Source organism: Mesocricetus auratus, unplaced genomic scaffold (assembly GCF_017639785.1).
Source record: "Mesocricetus auratus isolate SY011 unplaced genomic scaffold, BCM_Maur_2.0 Super-Scaffold_100676, whole genome shotgun sequence".
Taxonomy (NCBI): domain Eukaryota; kingdom Metazoa; phylum Chordata; class Mammalia; order Rodentia; family Cricetidae; genus Mesocricetus; species Mesocricetus auratus.
In genome coordinates, this window is record NW_024429266.1 from 14909452 (window position 1) to 14932035 (window position 22584).

At 45.9% G+C, this 22584-nt stretch overlaps 1 protein-coding gene across 2 annotated transcripts in view; it reads right to left on the reverse strand.

Moving 5' to 3' along the window:
* The window catches only part of Kif26b (kinesin family member 26B), a 393085-nt gene that overhangs the window by 44876 nt on the left and 325625 nt on the right, over window positions 1–22584 (reverse strand). For both annotated transcript variants that reach the window (XM_021231918.2, XM_013119200.3), the window contains 4 exons: window positions 20470–20563; window positions 19106–19368; window positions 15897–16080; window positions 5564–5723 (listed from right to left, as the gene is read on the reverse strand). In XM_021231918.2, coding sequence (XP_021087577.1) covers window positions 5564–5723; window positions 15897–16080; window positions 19106–19368; window positions 20470–20563 — 701 coding nt within the window. The remainder of the gene's footprint in view (window positions 1–5563; window positions 5724–15896; window positions 16081–19105; window positions 19369–20469; window positions 20564–22584) is intronic.

Sequence of the window (22584 nt, forward strand, 5' to 3'; positions counted from 1 at the left end):
ACCCCACCGCCTTTCAAATGAGGGGAGGTATTAACACTTTAGGAAAAGCCGGCTCCCCCACCCCTGACAAATTCACTGACTTGAATTTGTTTCTAGTGCTGCCTGCTGGCTGGAGCGCATAGCTGTGCTCAGGTGCTCCGTTTCCCTCAGAATAATGTTGGTTCCTTACCCCACTGGAGCCTGAGGAGACAAGCCAAGCGTTCCCACCACAGGCTGTGCAAGGGGGTTCTGGCACATCGGTGAGACGGAGACTTCCGGAAGTAGATGCTGCCTGTGGATGCTTGCTTATGCTCGGATGTTTGAGCCAAGAGACTGGCCTCAATGCATTTCAAGCTTGGTGGAGCCATTCACCCATAAAGAGGGAAGAGAAGCGAGCATAGCTGTCTGTGCCCAGAGTTTACTAGTGACTACCCTGGATAAATGGGGATCTCGGGTCCACAGCAGCTTAAGCAGGGCTTACATCACAGGTGGCTGCGTGGCACCATTGTCCAAGTTGCCGGAGAAGAGCAGCAGAAATAGACACATCCTGAGAGTGTCACAGCTGATTGTCCATGACCTTATTAAGCTGGAGCCCAGACATTAGCAAATAAACACCTATGGTTTAGAGACGGCATACAAACAACCTGCTGGCAAATGAGCAGATAGATGTGAGGTTTTAGGCCTAAATTCCTTAAATAGCAAAGGGATTAAGAGGGCTTTCATGAAGAGCTCCCAGAACTCACTCCAGGACAGTTTGGAAGCAGCTTTTCAAGAACAGACCCATGCAAAAGCAGCCAATGACCCTACTGTGCCACAAGCCACAACCCTCCCACACAGACTGTAGCTCTCCCAGAACAGGCCAGACCAGTGAAGGGCCACAGTGACCCTCTACACAAGTGGTTCTCAACCTGTGGGTCGTGACCCTTTAGGGTTGAATGATCTTTTCACAGAATCACTCAAGACCATCAGAAAACATAGACATTTTCCTTAAAATTCACAACAGTAGCAAACTAAGTTATAAAATAGCAACAAAAACAGTTTTATAGTGGGGTGCCCACAACATGCGGAACTGTATTAAAGGGTCACAGCATTAGGAGGGTTGAGAACCACTGCTCTGGGTCCACACAGATCTCTCCAACACCCCACCCCCTTCTCATTATCCAATCAACAAGCACCCTGTCCTCCTTCCCTGCACAAACATTCCCAGTTGCCAACCCATGAAAGAACTGTGGTTAAAAACAAATCCTAGCACTCTGGAGGTAGAGGTAGGCTCAGGAGAATCTCTGTGAGTTCCAGACTAGCCTGGTCTACAAAGCTATACAGAGAAATCCTGTCTCAACTCCCCCCCCCATAAAATTCTCTTGTCTCTTTAACGGTCATTTCTTAATGAACAAAAGTTTCATCATTTTGCAAAGGCCCAAGTGTGATGGTTTGGCTTCTGTGGAGTCTGTAACAAGCCCTTGCTCTTATCAGATTGTGTGGCTTATTAAAATGATGGTTTCTCTAAAGGCAGTGCCAGTTATAAACAGAGTCCACAGGCTTCCTAGCATGAGGGACCACTGTATGAAGGGTGTGCTTCCTTGGGGCTTGTACTCATCCCAAAACAGCACCTAAAAGGGACCAAACTCTCTTGTAGGTAACTTGGCTTATGGATAGAATTTCTGAGTTGCTAGAAAGTCTGTGATCCTCAGAAGGGATGAGACATCAGAGCACTTTAGCTGAAGCCAACTTCCCCCTGACAGATCCTTACAGTGACCCCTCAGGGACCAACTCCCAAGGTCGACACAGAACATTGGTTTACAGCATGAGAGTTCATGCCATTACTTCTGCTCACCCTGCCTCCCTCCATCAGTTGTGGAGATTCCTAGCACCTTGCTGAGCAGGAAGTGGTGAGGAATAGTAAAAAACTATAACAAATGAGCCTGGAAGGAGATTTGCAAATGTGCTGTCAGAAACCTCAGAACAAGGACAGATTCCCTGAGTATGAGACTCCCTGAGGTCAGAGGACAGCAGTTTGTGCTTCCTGTCACCGAGGAGCTGACTAGGGGCCTAGGGTCCTTGCCTCCCCAACATGCTTTTCTGAATGGTGTCAGCATTTAGGATTGATAGATGAATGGTACTGGGATTGGCCAGGCAGCCTGTGCTGCCCAATGGCTGAAATGAGGAACTCACTCTGCGCCTGTGCCTGTCATCCACAAAGGTAATGTCATCTGCAGAGTCAGAACCATTCAGGACACATCTAGGGTACCTGTGGGAGCATCTAGGATGGGTAATGAATCCCAGCTCTCTTTCCAGCTTGTTCGCATGACAAATGGTCCAGTACAGTGATGAAGAGAAATGGAGACAGGTATATCCCCTCCATGCACATTCCAGTTAACTTCCCAGAAGCAAGCACAAGTAGGGTTACTTCTGAGCAGACTTCTCTAGGGTGACAGATGAAGAGCAGTGGGGTTTTGTGTTTTGGAGAGATGGGGGAGGGCAAAAAATAGGAAGTTTGATTTTTCTGGGATTTTTTTCCCTCTGAAAGTAAATAGAACATTAGGAAACCATGCTGCCAAGAAAGATCCCTTTGCCTGGGAAGTCAAGAGAAAGATAAGGCTTGATGCCCAGAAAGGTTAGTCTGCTAACATAATGTAGCAAAAAATGATTTTGGAGAGCTGTGGTCTGATGAAGGGAATGTGGACCATCCTGCTGGGCTGAACAGCCTGCTATGCAGAGGCAGCCTATAAATAGCAGTCAGAGCTTGCTGAGAACAGGCACTGGCCAGTCACGTAGCCTCAACTGCTGAGGTCTCCCAAACCAAGAAAAGTCATTCAGTTTGATCTTGTCACCAATTGCCTGGCAGATTTGAGTAAATCTTTGTCTTACCTTCCTTTGTTCTGAAACAGAATAGTTTCTAGTTGATTAATCCATCAGTTTGCAAATGAGATTCACAGATGCCAAGTACTAAAACTAGGCTGTGGCTAAGAATCCCAGAAAATTTCAGAGCAAAAGTCTTGCAAAGCTTATGCACAGTGACGGTCATTATGAACCAAAGGATGACAGGGCAAATGGCCTGGTCATTGGATGTCTTGCCAGGCCACCATGCTTCCTGACACTGAGCACTGGGCTGTCCAGCAAGCTCTTGATGATTTGTTAGGCAGAATCAGGGCCACTGATGGAAGCTTGTGTCTATATCTAATGGCTACTAGGGCCAGGGAACAACTCCATGAGATGGTATTATGCAGATACAACATTTATGTTAAGTCCGTTTACATACAATACAGAAACATTGTGCTCATCACCTGTGTTGCCAAAATGTGAGGAAGGGCCTCCTGGAGTCAATCAGAAGGCCCTGGAGGGGTTGGTCACATTCTATTACAGTCTGTCAGCTCTTCCAAGAGGGCAGGTGGTTGGCCACTACGACCAACTGATGTTAAAGATATGTTTAATCTAACAAGAGACCTTGAGCTAGTAATAAAAACAACTCACAGTGTTTCCCGAGTTGTTTACAGTGAAACCAAACTTCAGCCAGGAAAAAGTTACTTTCCCTAATCAAAAAATTTCATATGCTTACATTTAACCAGCCCTCCCACCATCAACTCAACAATTGGAACGAACAAATATTTATTAAAATCATAAAGGTGTTCTACTCTGTAGGACTAAAACAGGAGTGCTCTACTACCCAGTCAACGACCTTATATCAAGGTGGCATTTTGAATTGTATCTGCATGATGACCCAGGAAATTATCAGGTTCAAAGACATGATTCCCATTTAATGGAAGCCAACCAGGTCCCGTAGCTCTTTTTGTCTTTGGAGGATCTTCAGCCTTGACAGTTTTACCCCACAATGACCTCTTTCTTTGCCAAGTCCCCAACCTTCTGGGCTGCTTCCCAGCAGAAATCATAGAAAATGAAACTTGATAAACTGTCACCCTGACATTGTTCTCTCATGGGAAATGGTCCTCAAAAGGGTGAGGAAAGCCACGTTGTGGCTTATCTATCTGGGATACCAAGTCTTAAGCAAGGGTACAGCCAGGATTATAACTACCAGGTAAGCCAGAATGGTGTCAGAAGAAAGCAAAGACGATGACACCCTCAATCTCCTGCTCCTTCCCACAGTAGCAATTTTCATTTAAATAATTTTTATGGGTTAAAATAAAATATCCCCTACATATTCACTCACGGCACCTCTGTGAGACAAATGCTGTCTTCACTTAAACCTGATCAAATGGAGCTGAACCAGATCATTGGCTGATCGCCATTGGTCATCAGTGACAGCCTTCTTGATTCCAAAAGAAGGTTTTCACATCTGTTCTTCACCTCATTTCCTTGGGAAGCATATAAAACACAGAGCAGAACCCCCATTTTAAGATGAGTGCGGATTCATATAGCCAGTAAGACACACAGCTGAGCTGGGAATGGTGGTGGGGATAAGTAAGACTGGGTCACTCTGAAGCGACCAGCCCCCCCCCCGTTTTAGCAGCCATGACAGGCTAACATGTGCTCATCTGACCTTGCTGCTGCTACTGTCCTGGTCACTTGGAGGTCAGATGCCCTCCTCGTGGCAAGGAACCAATCAGAAGTTAACTGGCGGGGTTGTGCTTTAAGCCTCTGGGTGTGCTTTATGGACAAGTGCACAACAGCGATGTGCAGAACATAGCAACCGCCCTGGGAGGACCTATGGGCCATAACAACCAGTTGACCAATCGACACAGGGCAGGTCGTCCAAGCATGGAAGCACACCAATCCTGAGACTGTTTCATACTCCTGACACTCCCCTTACCCTGCCCTTTAAGATTCCCACCTTGACGTTTCTCGGGGTCTTTCTCCAGCCATCCACCATGGTGAATGGATGAAAGGCTCGAGCTAGTGGGGTTAGCTCATTAAACAACTACAATAAAAGACTCTTTGCTTTTGCATCGAAATGGGCCTCTTAATGATTTGGGGGTTCAGAATTTGGGCACAACAATTCATGAGCATTGATCACATGGCGTGTTTCGGGTTGCACCAAAAATGGGAGAAGCTCTGACTTTATCTTCCTGGAGCAGTAATGGTGAAAAGGGAAGGACTGAGTATATGGAGTAAACATCTGCATAGGATGAGACATGGTAACACCCCCAGGCTTTTAAAGCTTTCCTAAGTAGGGGTGTCAGGTGGCATACAGGATGCCTGTGGTAGCAATAATAAACAGGGTCATACTTAAACTAAAAATTGTTGTTTGCCTGAAATGCATATCTAATGAGTAAGCTGTCCTCTTGTGTGTGACTTTAACCTGGCTTTCCCATTCCTCTTTGGTCACTGCTTGCAATGCCACGGAAAAGACACACTGATGTAATGCTGCTGGAAATCCAGCAACGGTAACTATGACTGGAGGCCTATCAACATGGCTTTATACGACCGCGCTGAAGTTAAGCACCTGCAACACTACTTTCCAATTTGGAGGATGTTGCATTATACCATACTTAGCTAAAGCTAATCTTTGTCACTGAACTCATAACCCTGTCCAGACTGACCCTTAGCTGCACCTCTCCCCGGGCAGCCCTCCTGGACAGAGACCCACTCAGCTCACACCATCTTGCTGTTGAGTAGTTAAGCCACTTACTTGTATGGGATGTGTTTACTGCCATTGACAAGAGCCAGGATGACGTTGCCCAGAGCAGACAGCGAGAGGCACAGCCCCGAGCCTCCTTCTCGATTTTTGCTGAGCGCTTTCACACAGCTGCCCAGATCAATGAGATGTAGGCGACTGCGACCTCCAGACACTGGCACGGGGAGAAGAGGGAGAAAGAGAGTAGGTAAGCTCTGGCCAGCACATTGGCTCCTCTTCCTGTAGCTCTTTGGGAATCTTGGGGAAAGGAAAAGATTAGCATTTGGTGACACAGACAATTCAAGTTGGGACTTCAAACAGAATCAGTGCTCTTAAATTCTGTCCTCCACATCCCGCATGCCCTCTAAAACCTACTGCCACTTATTTTACAAATAAAAGAACAATGCCTGTAGATCAGATGGTTCACTGAAGGAGGGTAAGAGCTTAACTAGACTGTGCTCTGGATAATGGAGTTCTGAAACTTACAAAGTTAAAACCTGAGCAGCTCAGGAGTGATTATCTACTCCAGTTTGTCATTGTCAGGTAGCCAACCTAAGGCTCAGCCAGGAATCAGGTTGGTAACCCCAGGAGAAATTTGGAAGATGTATGCTCCAGGTGCAAAGGCAGGAGAGACCCAACTATTTGCTGAGTGCCTGCCAATTGCCAGGTGCACAGACATCCATCTCATTCAATCCCCACACAAAATCATCCAGACACTATCATGCTCTTCTTACAGATGAGAAAATTAAAGCCCAGAAAAGTTAAGAATTTCACCCATGCATTCTGGCTACAATCAAGTAACAGAGACCAGGATAAATCTTGTATCCAAAACAATCAAAAATAAACAGAATGTATAAAATAGCTGTTTTTAAGACACTGGACTTTAGTCAGGGCAGAGCAACTCTTGAGGCACATGAAACAAACAAGGAGAATGCTCCTGGTCTCAGCTAACCCTGCTGAGAGAGTTTCCAGGCTCAGGAGACAAAGAGCCCAGGTAGAAGAATCTGGTGGACCCACTGAGCTCAAGAGAGATAAAAGCCAGCGTCTAGGGAAACCAAGGCGGCAGCCTTGTGCAGCACAGAACACCAGAAGGAAAAGAGCTGGGGGATTTGCAGTCTCTGGAAGACCAGTTGAATGGTCATAGGCAGATGCATGTGAGAGAAATTGCTAGCAAAGGGCAGAGGTGCCTGTTCCCAACAGTCACAGCAGAAAATCTGAAAGCTCATGTGAAAAGATAAATAGGCATGAAGAAAGCAGGTAGGTGATCCCCACAAAAAAGAAGTATCTGAAATAAACCCACAAAAGTATAGCTATTAGATTCCACAGAAAAGGTCATGAGAACCAGTTAATGCCATTCTGTGTCAATGTTCAATGCTTACATGGCCACCCTAGGCTGTATAACAAGGTCTGTCTCAGTTAAAATAGAAGTGTATATAATAACCTCTAAGAGATTATTAAAAAAAGATGGGAATGTGTCTGAGAGTTTATGGCAGGTTACACGTTAACAAAAGGAAAGATTAATATATTTGACAATATATCAATATAAATCTTCAAAATGAAATAGAGAAAAATATAAAAGCACACAATAAAAATAAAAAACACAGAGAGACACCAATGGATAGGAAATTAAAAGAACTACAGAAAAACCTCAGATGTCTAAAATGCACATGGTTGGATTTTTCAGAGTGTGGCACAGATGCAATATTTGAATAAATAATGGTCCAAACTTTTCCCAAATGATGAAAACGACCAACCCACAAATTTAAAAAAAACTCAGTCAGCCCTGGGAACAAGAAAAAAGAACAAACCCAACGAAGCCAATGATAATCACACCACTCAGAGCAGAAGGAGGAGAGAAAAACAGCCTAGGCAGCAAAAGCATATTCCACACATGGAACAAAGGTAAGCATGGTGGCCGATTTCTCCTTGGAGATAAGTAAGATAGCACAGTGACATTTTTAAAAGCCTAAAAATTGCCAAATGAGCACTCAACATCTGGAATAAGTATCATTTCAAAACAAAGGGGAAAGAAGTGCATTTTTTTCCTTAATGTGGAGCTGGGAATGTGGCCCATTGGGTATGAACATTTGTCATGCAAACATGCGGGCCTGGATTTGAATCAAACAAGAAACCAGGCACCTCTATGAAAGTCTGTAAGCCCAGCACTACGGGGAGGGATGGGAGCAGAGACAGGTGAAACCCAGAAGCCCTCTGAGCAGCAGTGAGCCTCACTGGGAGAAACCCGGCCTCAGGGGAGCAGGGCAGAGGGCAGCAGAGGAGGTGGGACACATTCCTTGGGCACACATCTCCACACCCACCCCAACGTGTGGGCTTCATGGAAGGGATATTCAAGTGGTACCTGGGTACACACATCTGGGTACCTCAACACCCGTAGGAAGAACTCAACCACCATTCATGAGGGCAAGGTATAGGTTTGCTGTGGGATAAGAACTTTGGGGAATCATCTTGGAGCCTTCAATTCCCATGTCTGCTGCTGGTGGTGAATATTCCAGGAAGAGCAGCATTGCATCTCAACCCTTCAGCTTCTCCAGCTCAGTCCCACACTTTAGACACGAGTGAAGTTCATTTTGCTTATTTCCAGCTGTCCTTGGGGCAACCCCTTAAAAGGGCGGCAATACTGCTTCTCCTCTATCCTATTTCAGATCGTGCAAGATTAGCTCATGGCAATGATGTGCTAGGGAAACCGTTATTTTTAAACAAAATATCATCTGTTTTGCAGCCCAATTATATAGACAGGAGAGGCTTAGGTATTCCTCATGCATCTCAGATGAAAGGGCAAAGACAGAGACCAATTTGGACTTCCAGACTTAATAGCCCATTTGATGTAATGGAATAAAATGTATAATGTACACACAGTAAAAACAGAACACAGAGAACAAAAGGTGGCTTACACTGTGCTGGAGAGCTTCTTTCTAAAATACCTGTAATTACCTGCATGACTCAGAGTGAGAGGCACCCTCACACAATGGAAAGAGCTGCTCCCTGCCCTCTACCCACTGGCATCCGGGTGGCCAGAGAATCTGACTTTCACACATGGTGCTTCATCTAGACTGGTGAGAAGCCAGTGGGCACGGGCTGTTTGATAGCGTTAAGAGTCGACATCCCTGCCAGGGGCTAGGGAGAAAGTACTTGAGCAGTGACTGAGCAAAAGCAGTGACGATTAATCCAGGTAAGGCGCAGGTTCCTCATCATCTTCTCATGTCCTGAGAGCAAGGACACGAGAGTTAAAGGGACACAGTGGAATCCGTCTTGAGCCACTCATTGTTTTTAGACAGTGCCTCTGTGTATCCCTGGGCTGGCCTTGAACTTGTTATTTTTCTGAAGATAATCCTGAACTTCAGGTGCCTCTGTCTTTGCCTCCTACATGCTAGGACAACAGGCATGTGTCACCACACCCAGTTTACGTGCTGCTGGGGTCAAGCTTGGTGCACGAGACAAGCACTCCTCCATCTCCGCTCTATCCTCAGCTCCAAATTCTTTATGTTTTAAATCTACAGCTGAACCAAACCAAGTTACCCACATGCCTTATTTTCCCCACAGGGAGCAATTCTCCTAATATCACTTAATGCCTACATTATGCATAAATGGGACTGAAATTACAGATGAGAAAACCGAAACTGAGGTCCACACATGCTGACAAAAAAAATCATTCCATGATTTCATTGAAAATTAATGTTGAGGCAGACGGAAACCCACAGTGAACTCTAGACCATGCCTGGCCTTTTACTCATCTTGCATCAACGCGGCTTCCAATTTGGCAGCACTCTGGGATCACCTGGGGCCGGCAAAGAGCTACCACTGCTGCCTGCCTCCAGATCCTAGGCTTCTCATTTAACTGGGTTGGAGTGCAGCACGGACACTGGGATTCACATAAAAGTTCTCCAGGCGACTGTCATGTGCTGCAAAGTCTAGGGACCACTGTCTTCCCACGTGACTGGGGAGTCAGTCACACTCCCTCTCGTCCAGTAAGACACGGACTGACAACCATGGCATGCCAAATGCCGGTGGACTTTAGCACTTTTGCTTTGTATGCGCCAGAAGATTGGATGCTTATGACACTTGAGTTTATTTTTTGTTTGTTTGTTTTTGTTTTTTGAGACAGGATTTCTCTGTGGCTTTGGAGGCTGTCCTGGAACTAGCTCTTGTAGACCATGCTGGTCTCAAACTCACAGAGATCTGCCTTCCTCTGCCTCCTGAGTGCTGGGATTAAAGGTGGGTGCCACCAACTTGAGTTTATTATAACTAAAATATAAATAATACAGAGACCAACAATGTAGTATTTTGTAAGGAGTTTGAGCATTTGTATGCAAATTAAATTTAATGTTTTGGGAAGGTATCTTAAAGAAAAGATTCAAGTTAAATTAGATGTACATGAGAAATTAGAGTTGAAAAAAATGAAAAGAAGCTGGAGAAAGGTTGGTTTCAGTTGACAACAAATAGGTCCTTTTAAGTTTTTTAATCTCTTTGAAGAAATTAAAATTTTAAAAATGATTAAAATTAGTAAGATTCATGAAAGTTAGAACTTTAAGTTAAAAACTCATCTCTAAGGGAAGTCCACACTGCATGCCCCTAAGGTCCATGAAAAAATACACATTTGTTATGCAAACGTATCTTTCAAAATGATTCCTCTCTTTATCGGACTTTCTCTGTGAACCAACCAACTTTGGGTAGTGTAATACACTCTTAGCATCAGCTGGCACGAGGGTGGTTTGCAAGCTGAGCTAGATATTTAAAACAAATGATCAAAAGGTAGAAGAATGCATTTGGGCTCAGTTGCATAGGTGTCAGTCCATGGTCACGTGGCCCCAACGTGAAGCAAGAATGAACATCATGGTGGCGAGAATGTGTAGAGGAGGAGACTGCTCATCTCATTGCAGCCGGGAAGTATAAAGAAACAGAAAGACAGATCTATCCTTGCAAACTAGTGACCTGCTTCTTCCAATGAGGCCCCACTTTGATTTCTACCATCTCTCAATTGGCTATTCAAATTCTGAATCAATCAAGTCATTACACCGTTTATTAGGCCAGAGCCCTCAGGACCTGTCTCTGGAGTAGCCCTTACACACACACTCAGAGGTATGCTTTATCCCTAATAATTCAAAACCCAAACAAGTTGGTCTTGCTCTCTGAAAGCAGCTGTACTAGACAGCAGAGGAAGTCAGGGTTAATACGGCACACATTCCATTGCTTATAACACGCAGGTACTGAGCACTGGCATGCAGGCACAGGACCAGCAGCATGGAGACCCAAGATGACTATCAGAGTCTTCTGTTCTCAGGAAGTGCATAGCCCGGTGGAGCCCAACGAGCATGAGTGATAAAACCATAAGGCAGGATAGGACAAAAGCTTCTCTGGGGCTCTAAGGGGGAAAGTGTTATGTCTGAGAAGCTGTGAGGAGGAGGCTCTTATGGAGGAAGGAGGCTTGGGACCTCTGCCCTTACTGTTTCTTTCCCTTCCCCCCATCCCGAGGTGAGGTAGCTCTGACATGGATAGCGGGAGAGATGAAAGATACAAGCACAGAGTTAGTACTGTCACTTCATAATCTGGTTAGGGAGCTGGCAGTCCTGTAGCATGCAGCCATCCTCCTGTTCAGGGCTCTGCTGAGGGGGACAGTAGCAGGGCTGTGGTGGTTTGAAAGAAAGTGGCCCCCCAAAGGGAGTGGCTGCCGCCATGCTCCCTGCGTGATGTAATGGACTGAACCTCTGAAACTGTAAGCGAGCCACCTTAATTAAATAAGAGTTGCTTTGGTGGTGTCTCTTCACAGCAATAGAAACCCTGACTAAGACAAGTGCTCAACCCCCACCACCTTAGAAGCACATCTACTAACCAGATGATGGATCCTTAGAGCCGAACTACACAGCCCTGGGTAGGACATGGCTGATTTAGGGCATTCCATAAACTTTGTAAAGATTAGTGTTTGCTATCAGAAAGCCAAGATGAAGGAAACTGTCTGATTATTCTTGTGACCAGAAGAGTGTGTGCACAAATGCCTGTCCATGTATATTCATTCATGGATGTGTGGACAGACTAGTCCAATTTCCCAGGAGGAAGCAAGGTGAATGAACATATCAGAGCCCAGTGTTAGCTGTCCGCAGGCACTGGATGTTTGCAAGCTTGTTCATCAAAGAGATGACTTGAAATTGTCTATTTTTATTACGTATATGTATGATGCATGGTATGAGTACAGGCATGTGAATGCTATGGCATGTGTGGAATCATTTCTCCCTTCCACCATGATTTCTGGGAAGGGAATTCAGGTCATCATGTTTATGCGGTAAACACTTTTACTTGCTGAACCATCTCACCAGCCCATAAAGGAATGCTTTTAAAGACGTTGCTTATGAAGAGGACAAGGAAAACAGGCTTCATTGGCTCACTGTTGAGGAATATTTAACTATGTAAAGATGTGTTACATTTGTTTATGCTGCAGAATATTACTTTAACTATGTGAAGGTGTGTTACATTTGTTTCTGCTGCATCTGTGTGTTAACATGTAAAGACGTGTTACATTTGTTTGTGATGCATTTGCTTAATTATATAAAGATGTGTTGCATTAGTTTCACTTTGTCTGCATAAGGCACCTGATTGGTCTAATAAAAAGCTGAAGAGCCAATAGCTGGGTAGGAGAGGGATAGGCAGGGCTGGCAGGCAGAGAGAATAAGTAGGAAGAGAAATCTAAGCAGAAGAGAGAATGAAGGAGAATAGAGAGGGACATGCCTAGGGCCAGGTAGCCACCAGCTGGCCAGCCATGGGGACAGCAGGAAAGTAAGTTATGCAGAAGGAAAGAAGGGAAGGAAGGAAGGAAGGAAGGAAGGAAGGAAGGAAGGAAGGAAGGAAGGAAGGAAGGAAAGAAAGGTAAAACTCCCTGAGGTTAAAAAGTAGGTAAAGAGAAGCAGATTAAAATAAGAGCTAAGATAAAGCTGAACATTCATAACTAATAACAAGTCTCTGTGTTATGATTTGGGAGCTGGTCGGTGGCCCAAAAGAAAGCCTGAAGTAACATGGTATCCATTATGAGGAACAACACTTGCTCATTAGGGACCTCTCCCCAAAGCTGAATTTGCATGGAGTCTGCAAGCCCTCATAGATTTAACAGTGAAGACTTATGAATGGGGAGAACCAGTTCTGCTAATATTACAGAAGTCTTGGCAACTGGAGAGCTATTTTAAGCTCAACCTGATGCTATCTACAAAACAATGATACATCAAAAAAAATGTTCTTTTTCTATCTTGACCAGAAGTCATCTACCTGACTAAGGGTGTGTGTGTGTGTGTGTGTGTGTGTGTGTGTGTGTGTGTGTGTGTGTGTGTACATACAATGCATAGATGGGTCTGAGCACATTCACACTACATATTTAGCTCTTGCAGCAGAGATTGTCCCTGAATCCATCATCAGGCTAAGCCTCTCCCAGTTGGTTAACAACCCTGCTTCCTGCTTCCCTGCAGGGTGACTAATTAATAAACCTTCCCTTAATTGAGTTCTGGCTGCCAAGTCCACAGGGATTATAACTTATATATAAGTAAACAAAATTTCCATTTTAAACAACACTCCAAATCTTCTCATTATGGGGTTAGCCACATAAATCCACTGAAATCCTGCTGGGCCTGAAGGCAGGGTCTGATCGTTTGCCTTTGAGAAGCTGGGGCTCTGGCAGGAAGGAGGGTTTGCCCTTTGCCCTTTGCCCTTTGCCTCTGGACCCTCCCTCTCTCTCATCTAGTTCGCTGCAACACCGGACAAGCACCTGAGAGGTTTGGAAGGTGTTGGTGGCATCTGCCTTTTACTTTTGCTTGCATTTATTATTTAAAAGCAATTTCCATACACAATTTAAACATAAAGAAGATGAGTTAGATGTTAAATATTTAATAAGTGCTTAGGATTTGGTACAACCAATTTGGGAGCGCGTCTTCAGTTTTAGGGAATGTTCTTTTAAATCATTGTGGAGTAAGAAATTCTAATTTTTACATCTGAAGTGCTACAATGAAAGTTTTCTGTATTTCCATTGTTTGCTGCTGCTTCCAGACTCTAAGGTGCAAACAAAACCAAGAAATAAGAAGTGAAAGACCAACAGATAGCTGCTGGCTTACGTATAACTTAGCAGGGCACCGTTCCACCCTCGGGGCCTCTCTGCATGGCACCTTTGGGAGCCCTTGTCTCAGGACTCAGAGCTGTGGGGGGTTCCCTTTGCTGACCATAGGAGAGCTCACTGAAGGCTATGATGAGTATTAGTATTGATAGCTGTTTAAATGCCTAAAGTAAACAGTTTCCCAGCTCTCACATCGACTCTGCTAAGACATTACCCAGAACAAGCAGCGAGGGTGGGATTTACAGCCAGCTCCCAGGACTGCTGGGAGAAACACAGTTCAGCAGCAGATTTCTGAGCTCAGGATCTCCCACTCCACGTCCTAATTCCTGTTTCCGGCCTCAAGAATGTTATGCTAAATGGAAGTGCTTGACACGGTGCGAACTCCCCTTTGAGAATTAATGTCCTTTAAAAGATTCCCATTCAACGTGTCTTGCTGTTTCCCAGTCAAACCCTTACAATCACAGGCTGTCCAAAGGAGATCTGGTCTTAGGTTAATGGTACCCTTCCCAGGGGGGCATCCAGAGTGACAAGTGACAGCCAGGGTCTCTAGATCACTGGGGAATTCGCCATCTGCTTCCCAGGTCTACAAAAGTGGCCTTGGCTAGTGGAACCCCAGTCCCAGACAGGGCTATTTCCGTTCATTCCCCATGGAGGGGATGGGAGGCATGTCTCCAGTCCAGACAAGTGAGCAGAGAACAGGGAAGATGAGCGAACAAGCCAGAGAAGCAAACCTCAAGCACGGTGCTTAAGGAGAGACTCCGGCGCAAAGGGACCCACTTGGGTCTCAGGACTGACTCACACACTACTCTGGGTAAAGGTCAAACACAGACAAGAACAGATCAGTGCTTCCCGGGGACTAAAGGTGGGGGTAAGGACTGACTGTAAAGGGCAAAGAGAACTTTCCAGGCCCCTGATAACACCTTGGATTCTCCTGGTTGCACAGTTGTATGGATTTGCCAGAACTCGTCTAAAAACACAAGAGATAAATCCCACTGGATACAAATTATTACTCAATAAACCCGAACCTAAGACACAGTACCTAAGTTAGGTGTGGTAGGCATACTGCTGCAATCCTGGCACTCTGGAGGCTGAGGCAGGAGAATTGTGAGTTCAAGGCTACCTGGGCTAAGCAAGCAGTGAGACACTGGCCAATGGCTCAAGACTCCCATACAAAGATACAGTTAAGTGTTGGTAGCCAACTCTGGTGGCCCTGGAGTGTACACTGCTGACAGACAAAGATGGATAATTGCTTCAGGTCCTGTCCTAGACTTGACAAAAGAGCCAGGCTGGGACTCTGAATCACAGAGCTGGGGTCCTGGCATTGTGACTCTCTCACAGAGCGAGTACTGACCTGAATTTGTACAATGCATTTTTACACACAGGCAACACAGAGGGAAGCAGTCCACACCTGGCAATTCTTTCAAAGTCTAATTTATAAATTATTCAAAAACATGGCTATTATTCCCTAGTCTATAGGGTAGACTCAACATAATGATGGATGCCATATGAAGTGGGAAGATGTATTTCTAATTTGGATCTTTGAGATAGGAAGACAAGTCTTTAGTGCAGATATTTAATCCAGATGCAATCTGAGCCACACCTTCTGCTAGCCTAGACTAGGACATGGAAGAAGGATGCTTTTGCTCTTTGCCTGCTTGCTCTTACCTTGCTGGCAAGTCCATTCCTTCACTGGCATTAGAGCCTACTTCTTCAGGATTCCAGCATTAGAACAGTTGAGACATCTAGCCTCATGGACGGAGCAACTACTGGGTTTTTTGACCTTACTTCAGAGGCAGCCATTGCTGGATTAGTTGGGCCACAGCCTGTAAGTCATTCTACAAGTCCCCATTCTCTCTCTCTCTCCCTCTCCCTCTCTCTCTCCATATATATGCATATATGTATGTGTATGTATATATTCATTCTATAAATCCTGTTATTCTAGAGAACCCTGATTAATACATGTGGGGACACCTATAAAACATGTGAGCAGAAAGATTCAACAGCTGTTCTTCTTTTTCTTTTTTAATTCATTATTTCACACATTTAAGGCAATGCCATTACTAACCATTTGCCTCTGTACAACTAAAGAGTGAACTTGAGCCTAGAATCCACAGTTATCTTGAATTCCAGAGCACTGAGCTGCAAGTGGGTGCCACACCCTCTGCTAAGGAAGGGTGGTGTTGCCTCAGGTGAGGGGTCCTGGATGGCCAGAGCTAGTGACAGAGCCAGCTAAGACGGACTTACTTCCGCCCTTCCCACTCTTCTCCATCCGGTACTGGTAGATGTGCAGGGTGAAGAGCATGTGGGAGTTACGGTGGTCTTCCTCATCACAGTCCTGTTGGTTGCTTCGTCTCGAGGCAATGGCAGCATCCAGGAAGAAGGCAGCTTTCTCTGCAGTGGGGGCCCGCAGCTCACTCTGGTTCTGCAGCTGGAGGGCGGAAAGCAAGAGCTGAGACCTTCAGGCTGCCCTCCTGCCTGGGGGATAAGGCTAGTCCAGTTTGTAAAGTCAGAAGTCCTTCTGAAACCAGGTCCTATACACGTGGGCCATTTTCAGCATAGCCATTTTTTTCTTTTTCCATTTTCATGTATGTGTGGTATGCATGTGTGTGTATGCATGTTTGCATGTATGTGGGCACACTTGCATGCATGTAGAAGCCTGAGGTTGACACTGGGAATTATCCTTGATTGTTCATTGTGGCAGGGTGTCTCAACTGATCCCAGAATTCCAGCTATAGTGACTCTCATGGCCAGCCTGCTCTGTAGCAGTGGTTCTCAACCTGTAGGTCTTGACCCCTTGGGGCCGAATGACCCTTTCACGGGAGTCATCTAAGACCATCAGAAAACACAGCTATTTATATCATGAGTCACAAGAGTAGGAAATTTGTAGTTATGAAGTAGCAATGAAATGATTTTATGGTTGGGAGTCACCACAACATGAAGAACTGCATTAAAAGGCTGAAGCACTAGGAAGGTTGAGAACCATTTTAGAGGCTGGAATTACAAGCAGGCTGCCACACCCACCCAGCCTTTACATGGGTTCTGGGGATTTGAACACTAATCCTCGTGCTTTTGTGGTTAGCACTTTAATGGCAGAGTCAATCCAGCTTAGTTGGTTCCTTTCTGAAAATTAATACTGACGTTTATTGGATGTAACTTGTTTTTAGTGATTTTACAGCTGGCAAGTACTGGGGGTTGGTGGCAGCACATGCCCGTCTTTATAAACGGACATCCTAGGCCATTCCTCTGCTAACATGAAAGATGCGACTAGGTGTTGACCCTAGAGATTGGAGACGGGTGCTGTGAAATGTGATTTTACATCTGACAAGGAAGAGATTTGCCTAATGTTCACTGCTGATCTCTCAGTTATTTAACAAAAGTTAATTTGACGTCACTATCACAGTCACGAACAAGAGAGACATTGTGATGATTGGTGATAACTGTCAATTTGACAGAATCTAGACCACTCGGGAGACGGGACTCTGGGGATAACTGTCAGGGTTATCTTAATCACATAACTAAGGGTGGCACCATTCCCTGGCTGGGACCCTAGGCTGTGTAAGTGGGGAAATGGAGCTCAACAGCAACATGCGTTTACTTGCTCATGCTTTCTGATTGTGAATGTGATGTGACCAGCTGCTTCCGGCTCCTGCTGCCTTGGTGGTGGCTTGTCCCTTCAACTGGGGATCATAAAAATGGCTTTCTTTGTCAAGTTGCTTTCGTCAGGGTTTTTTATCAGAGCAATGGGACAATGTATAAAAGGCACGTAGAAACACCTAAGTATTTGAAGGTCTCATGTGTATTTAAGAGACACCTGGTTTTGTTTTAGCTCCTGAGTTTATGTTCAAGGCAAACTCATGAGTGATTAGAAAAGATGCAGTGGGCACTGCGTCTAAATCTCGCGAGAGCCCTGGGTCTGAATCCCAGAACTCCCTTGTGTGGTAGAAAAGGTAATCTACTTTCTGGTTATTTGAGACCAATTCTTGGTCTCCCTCAAACTTGCCATCTTCTCTCCATAGCAATCCGAATGCTGGCATGGCAGGTGCATGCCTAATTTAGCTTTGATTTCTCAAGGAACTGATTTGCAACATGTCTTTGCGTTGGCACACATTATGACAATTTCCTACTCTGACTTTAACCATACCTATAATTTCAAACTGTGAGAAGCAATATTTGGTGCAGGCAGAATTTGCAAGCTAAGACCATCTTTAAAATACTTGAACTTTGAAGGCATTTTATCTGGATAAGTGCTTTTGAACCTACTATCTGACTTAAATGAAAGAATTACAAACATTTTAAAGGAGACTTTCAAGGGGACATTACTTTCTTCATCTTATTTAGCTTCCGTTAAACAGATCCTTACTTAAGACTCACAAATGAATCTAAGTTAATATATGTTAGTAGACTCACAAATGAGTCTAAGTTAACACATGTCTGAGTGCCGTCAAGCTTGCAGCAGGGATGGTGACCAGGGTACTCCTGCTTCCATCACAGAGGCCAGGCAATAGCATCTGCACATATGCTGTGCTTCAGAGTAAGAGTTCCCTAGATCATATGGAAACTTGCTAGAAATGCACATTGAGGGGCGGTGAGCTTTACCCCAAATGGAATCAGGAGGAGCCCAGTGATAAGTTTGAACAAGGCCTCCAGGCAACTCTGGTGCACACTCCAGAGATATCTAAAGGATACTAGAAGGTTCTGGGTACCCCTAGCAGAGGCTGAGCAAGAGCAGGCTTGGATGTAACACTGGGTCTGCGGCATCCTCAGCCACAGAAATGAGCCAGCTGGTAAAAGGTGGGCACTTATTAAAGAAACACCTTTCTGAAATAGGAGACATTTGGGAAGCTTACTGCAGGAGAGTGGCAGAATTGACTTTCTGGATATGAACCAGGGGAGCCCTCAAGTCATTTCTGTGTTACAGCAAAAGGAAAAGACCTCATAACAGGCCTGACTTCCTGAAAAGGCAAACAAGAGCTTCTCTTGGCTTCCATGGTTCTAGCAATTATATCATGGTTCTAATTAGAAATCGGTTATTAGTTTTCCCACAGCACTGCTAATCCGGTTGTAAAGTTGTGCCAGAAACACAGTTTATAGAGCCATAAACAGCCCCAGGAATGGTTTCAGCTATTGGTGCAGAGCAGTAAATATTTCAGTTTGTTGTTAAACAAAAGAAAGATTGTACATTTCCCCCCCTTTTCTTGAAAGGCGTCAAGAAAGTGGATTCAATTTCCCCCCAATGCTATGACAATTGTAGTCCCTGCTCATTGTCAGTTAGATTAAAGGTGCAAATATTTAGGTTGGGTGAGCAGATGGCCCTACAGCTGCAGGCCATAAAGTCCCAGTCCACTTTAAAGTAAACACTCATAAGCCTTTCCCAGTTTACATGATAAGTGATTCCAGAACCGAGAAGGAGAGGTGAATCACCCCCGACTAAGCCAGGCTTCCAAAGCAGTTACCTGTGTGCCACAGATGGGGTCCTCACAGAGGTACACGCCTGGGGACTGTCCGTCCTGTAGGCTGCCCGTGGCCACCTCAGACAGCAGGTCTCGAAGGTTCTCCTCTTTCCCCCAGACCTCAACAGCTGAGATGCGGACTGAGAACCGGGCCCCCGTCTTTTCTTTACGCTCATTGATAAGCTTGAACAGCCAAGAGATAGCGCATGGAATGATGCCCAGGTTCTGCATGGAGTCGTCCCTTCCAATCATGGTGTAGGATTTCCCTGTGGGAGCAGGGGAAGAAAGAAACACAGTTGGAGAGGCCAGACATCACTCTTTATAGCTTCAAAAAACAGATGCCTAGGACACAGAAGGAAAGGGTGGGGGACTGGGATGGAGGCAAGCGAAAGAATGTAAAGACCAGAAAAACAGCAAACATTTCCTTGTAGTGGTGGTGATGAAATATCTACAGGAAAATGTGAGAGCCCAAACAAACGACAGGACGGAATCACAAGGTACCTTGCGGAGGACCTCAGACATCATAGGCCGTTTTCTGCATTGTTCTACATGAAGTAGGAAGCTGGGGCTTTCCATCACCATTACAATCCTTTTTATAGCCACCCCACAGATTAAATCCACACACGCATGCTTTTTATCCTTTCTCGGGTTAAATGCTGTGCATTTTTTTTTATAGCTTGAGCAAATTCAATTAAAATCAGGACCCCCGCTTTGATCTGTGATCAAGACGTGAAGAGAGGAGTGGGGGTGTAATGGCTCTCTGACCTCAGGGGATGGGCCTCTGTGCCCTCTGCAAGGCCTCTGGGATGAACACTGTTTTGAGCTTTCCAAATTGCTAACTCATTGTGCATGTCAGACAAGGCCTAGGATGAACAGATGACCATAGGCTGGGACAGGGAAGAGGGTGTAAAGGGGATTTAAGCCAATCCTGTGCGGGGCTAGCTGGTGGCTCCTTTTCCAAATGCTCAGACAGGAAGGACCCCTCACAGAGCTGAGGCAAGGACAACTTTGCTTCTCCCTTGCGGGGCTCTGTTTGGAGATTCCTCGATTAGCTCCGCCCACCTAAATCTGCTCCCCAGACATGCCCCGTTCCGGCTCATCTCCTGGGATTGACTATGACCAAGACCAAGTAGGAACGCTTGGCTACTCCATTATTCCCCCTCTTAGACTTGAAGCTGTCCTACATGAATGCATGTCCACTTAGGGTCGACACTTATTTCAAAGTCGGGCATGATTATTCTTTATCATTCAGCTTGGCACCAAAGGGGAACTTAGCCCGTCCTTTCATCGAGGATTCTAGGATCAGTACTGAAACACAGATGAGGTGACAGGAGACCTAATGAGCAGCACAAGAAGTTTTCACTCACCCAGCTTGGCATGGCCAAAACAGAACACACAGCCATCTGCCCCGTTCACCACAGACTGGATTACCTCGGCCACCGTCCCAGCACACACTTCGGCCTGGAAGACACGAGAGGAGGCACAGGTGGTAAATGCACCATGTGGCACCATGAGGCACCTCGATGACACAGAAGTGAGTCTGCCTTCCTGGGCTCAGAGTCCCAGTGTCACAGCCTTCCCAGACGGTCCAGCCTCTGCCACAGAATTCTGAGGGACCTCAGGGACCTTCCACTCTTTGCCAGCCGGTATGAGAAACACATTGGCTATAGACCTCCCTTCCACTAACTGATAGCACTCTCCAGCCTTATATAGATAAGTAGGTACAGGCTGCAGTGGGAGAACGGGATAGTTCTGGACCCCATTGCCCTCTGTCATCTAGCATTCCTAATTCCAACCTCCTGGGCAAGGTACTCAATTCTCTATCAGCCCTCTGCTTGCAAACACACACACGCACACACACACACACACACACACACACACACCACTTCTGAAATAAGCTAGTCAGACTACAGTGGAAAACATGATTGCTATTTGAGGACAGAAACCCTGAGGAACATCTTAGTTCTAGCAGAATCAAGAACTTCTAGGCATTCGTCTGCTTTCTCTCCATCCCTTCTTTCTTTGCTCAAGTCCCACCTGTGAAAGCCCCTTTTCCTATCTGTACACTCACTGTAAGATTCAGCTGCCCCACACGAGTGTGTTCTATGCGGCATTCTTTACTGAGTGTGTCTCATCTTCGGTGTGGTCATTACAGTCTTTACCTAGAAACCAGGCTCTCCATCCTTCTTTGCCTCTCTCCATTAACGCTCTAAGGCAGTGTGTGCTGCAAACTCAGGGTTCACAGTCACATTTGTGGACCACTCGGGGATCCGGAAAATCTAGTCAGCACCTGAGGCTTTCACAGCAGCAGGAGGACAGAGTTGTTTCCCATGTCCAGTTGCCTTGCCTTCACCTCTGTCTCAGGGCTGCCATCAGAACCCACAGAGGCCCTGGGAGCCGTCAAACGCTGGGGCTCTGCAGCCATCAGAGCAATGTGTCTCCCAGTGGGATCTGAGAAGCGGCAGCCTGGGCCATGAATGTAGTTATTCAGCTCCATGGTGCAGCTGTGCAATGAATCTAAGTATCTGGAAATCAATTTTCTCTCCCAAACTGAAATTGAAAGACCGCACTCCTAACAATTGTCAACTGTTCAGGGGTGGTCGCCTCAGCAGCTCTTCAGGGGACCCCTCAGCCAAGGGGATGGCGGGATGGGGCTATAAGAGGACCATGAGATCTTATACAACTCCCAGGACTGAGGCAACAAGAGTCTACCCTGCATTAAAACACTGAAGCAGTAGAAGTTTTCTGGACTTGGCCAGACTTTTCTCTGTAAGAGCTGGGAGAAGCTACTGCCTGGGAGCCTGCCTTTGAGTATGGAAGGAGTTGGGTGTTGGGAGACTGCCAGCCACCTCAGCCACATGTAATATCAGCCCTGAGAGAAGAAATTAGATTATGTGTGGGACAAACTGACATTGGAGTCACCAGTACAGAGGCCAAGAGCCAGTGGTGACACAGGAATGGCCTCATGGGGGTGTAGGGTGGTCCACAACTCCCTTGTAGGGCTTCGGCCTATCTGTTCATAGAGAAGAGAATGAAGGGAGATTTGCCTATATTGGATTGTTAAGGGATGACAGTGACCCATAGAAACTCCCTGTTGTCCTTTCTTGCAGGCTCACAGAAGCGGAATGCCTCACTGAGCACACAGCTATGGCAGAGACAGCTCTGCCCAAGGCCCTGCTCACCCACAGGTCTGAGTCCTCCCCACCTACCCCTAAGCCAGATCCAGCAGAAGTTTGTGCCACCAGTGAGTAGCCATGCTGCCAAGACTGCTTGAGGTTATCAAAGATGACTCCTAATGGCAAGAAGGAACAGGGCCAGTCTTACCGTTACTCAGTGCCAAAGAGATGATGACGTTCTTCGAGGAGGAAGAAAGTCCATGGTTGCCTGGGGTCACCACAGTGACAGCTGCCACACCCGCAAGGACCTGAGAGTGGCCCTTGAATCCGGGTCAGTAGAATACAGTGGAAATGACAGTGCCTCAA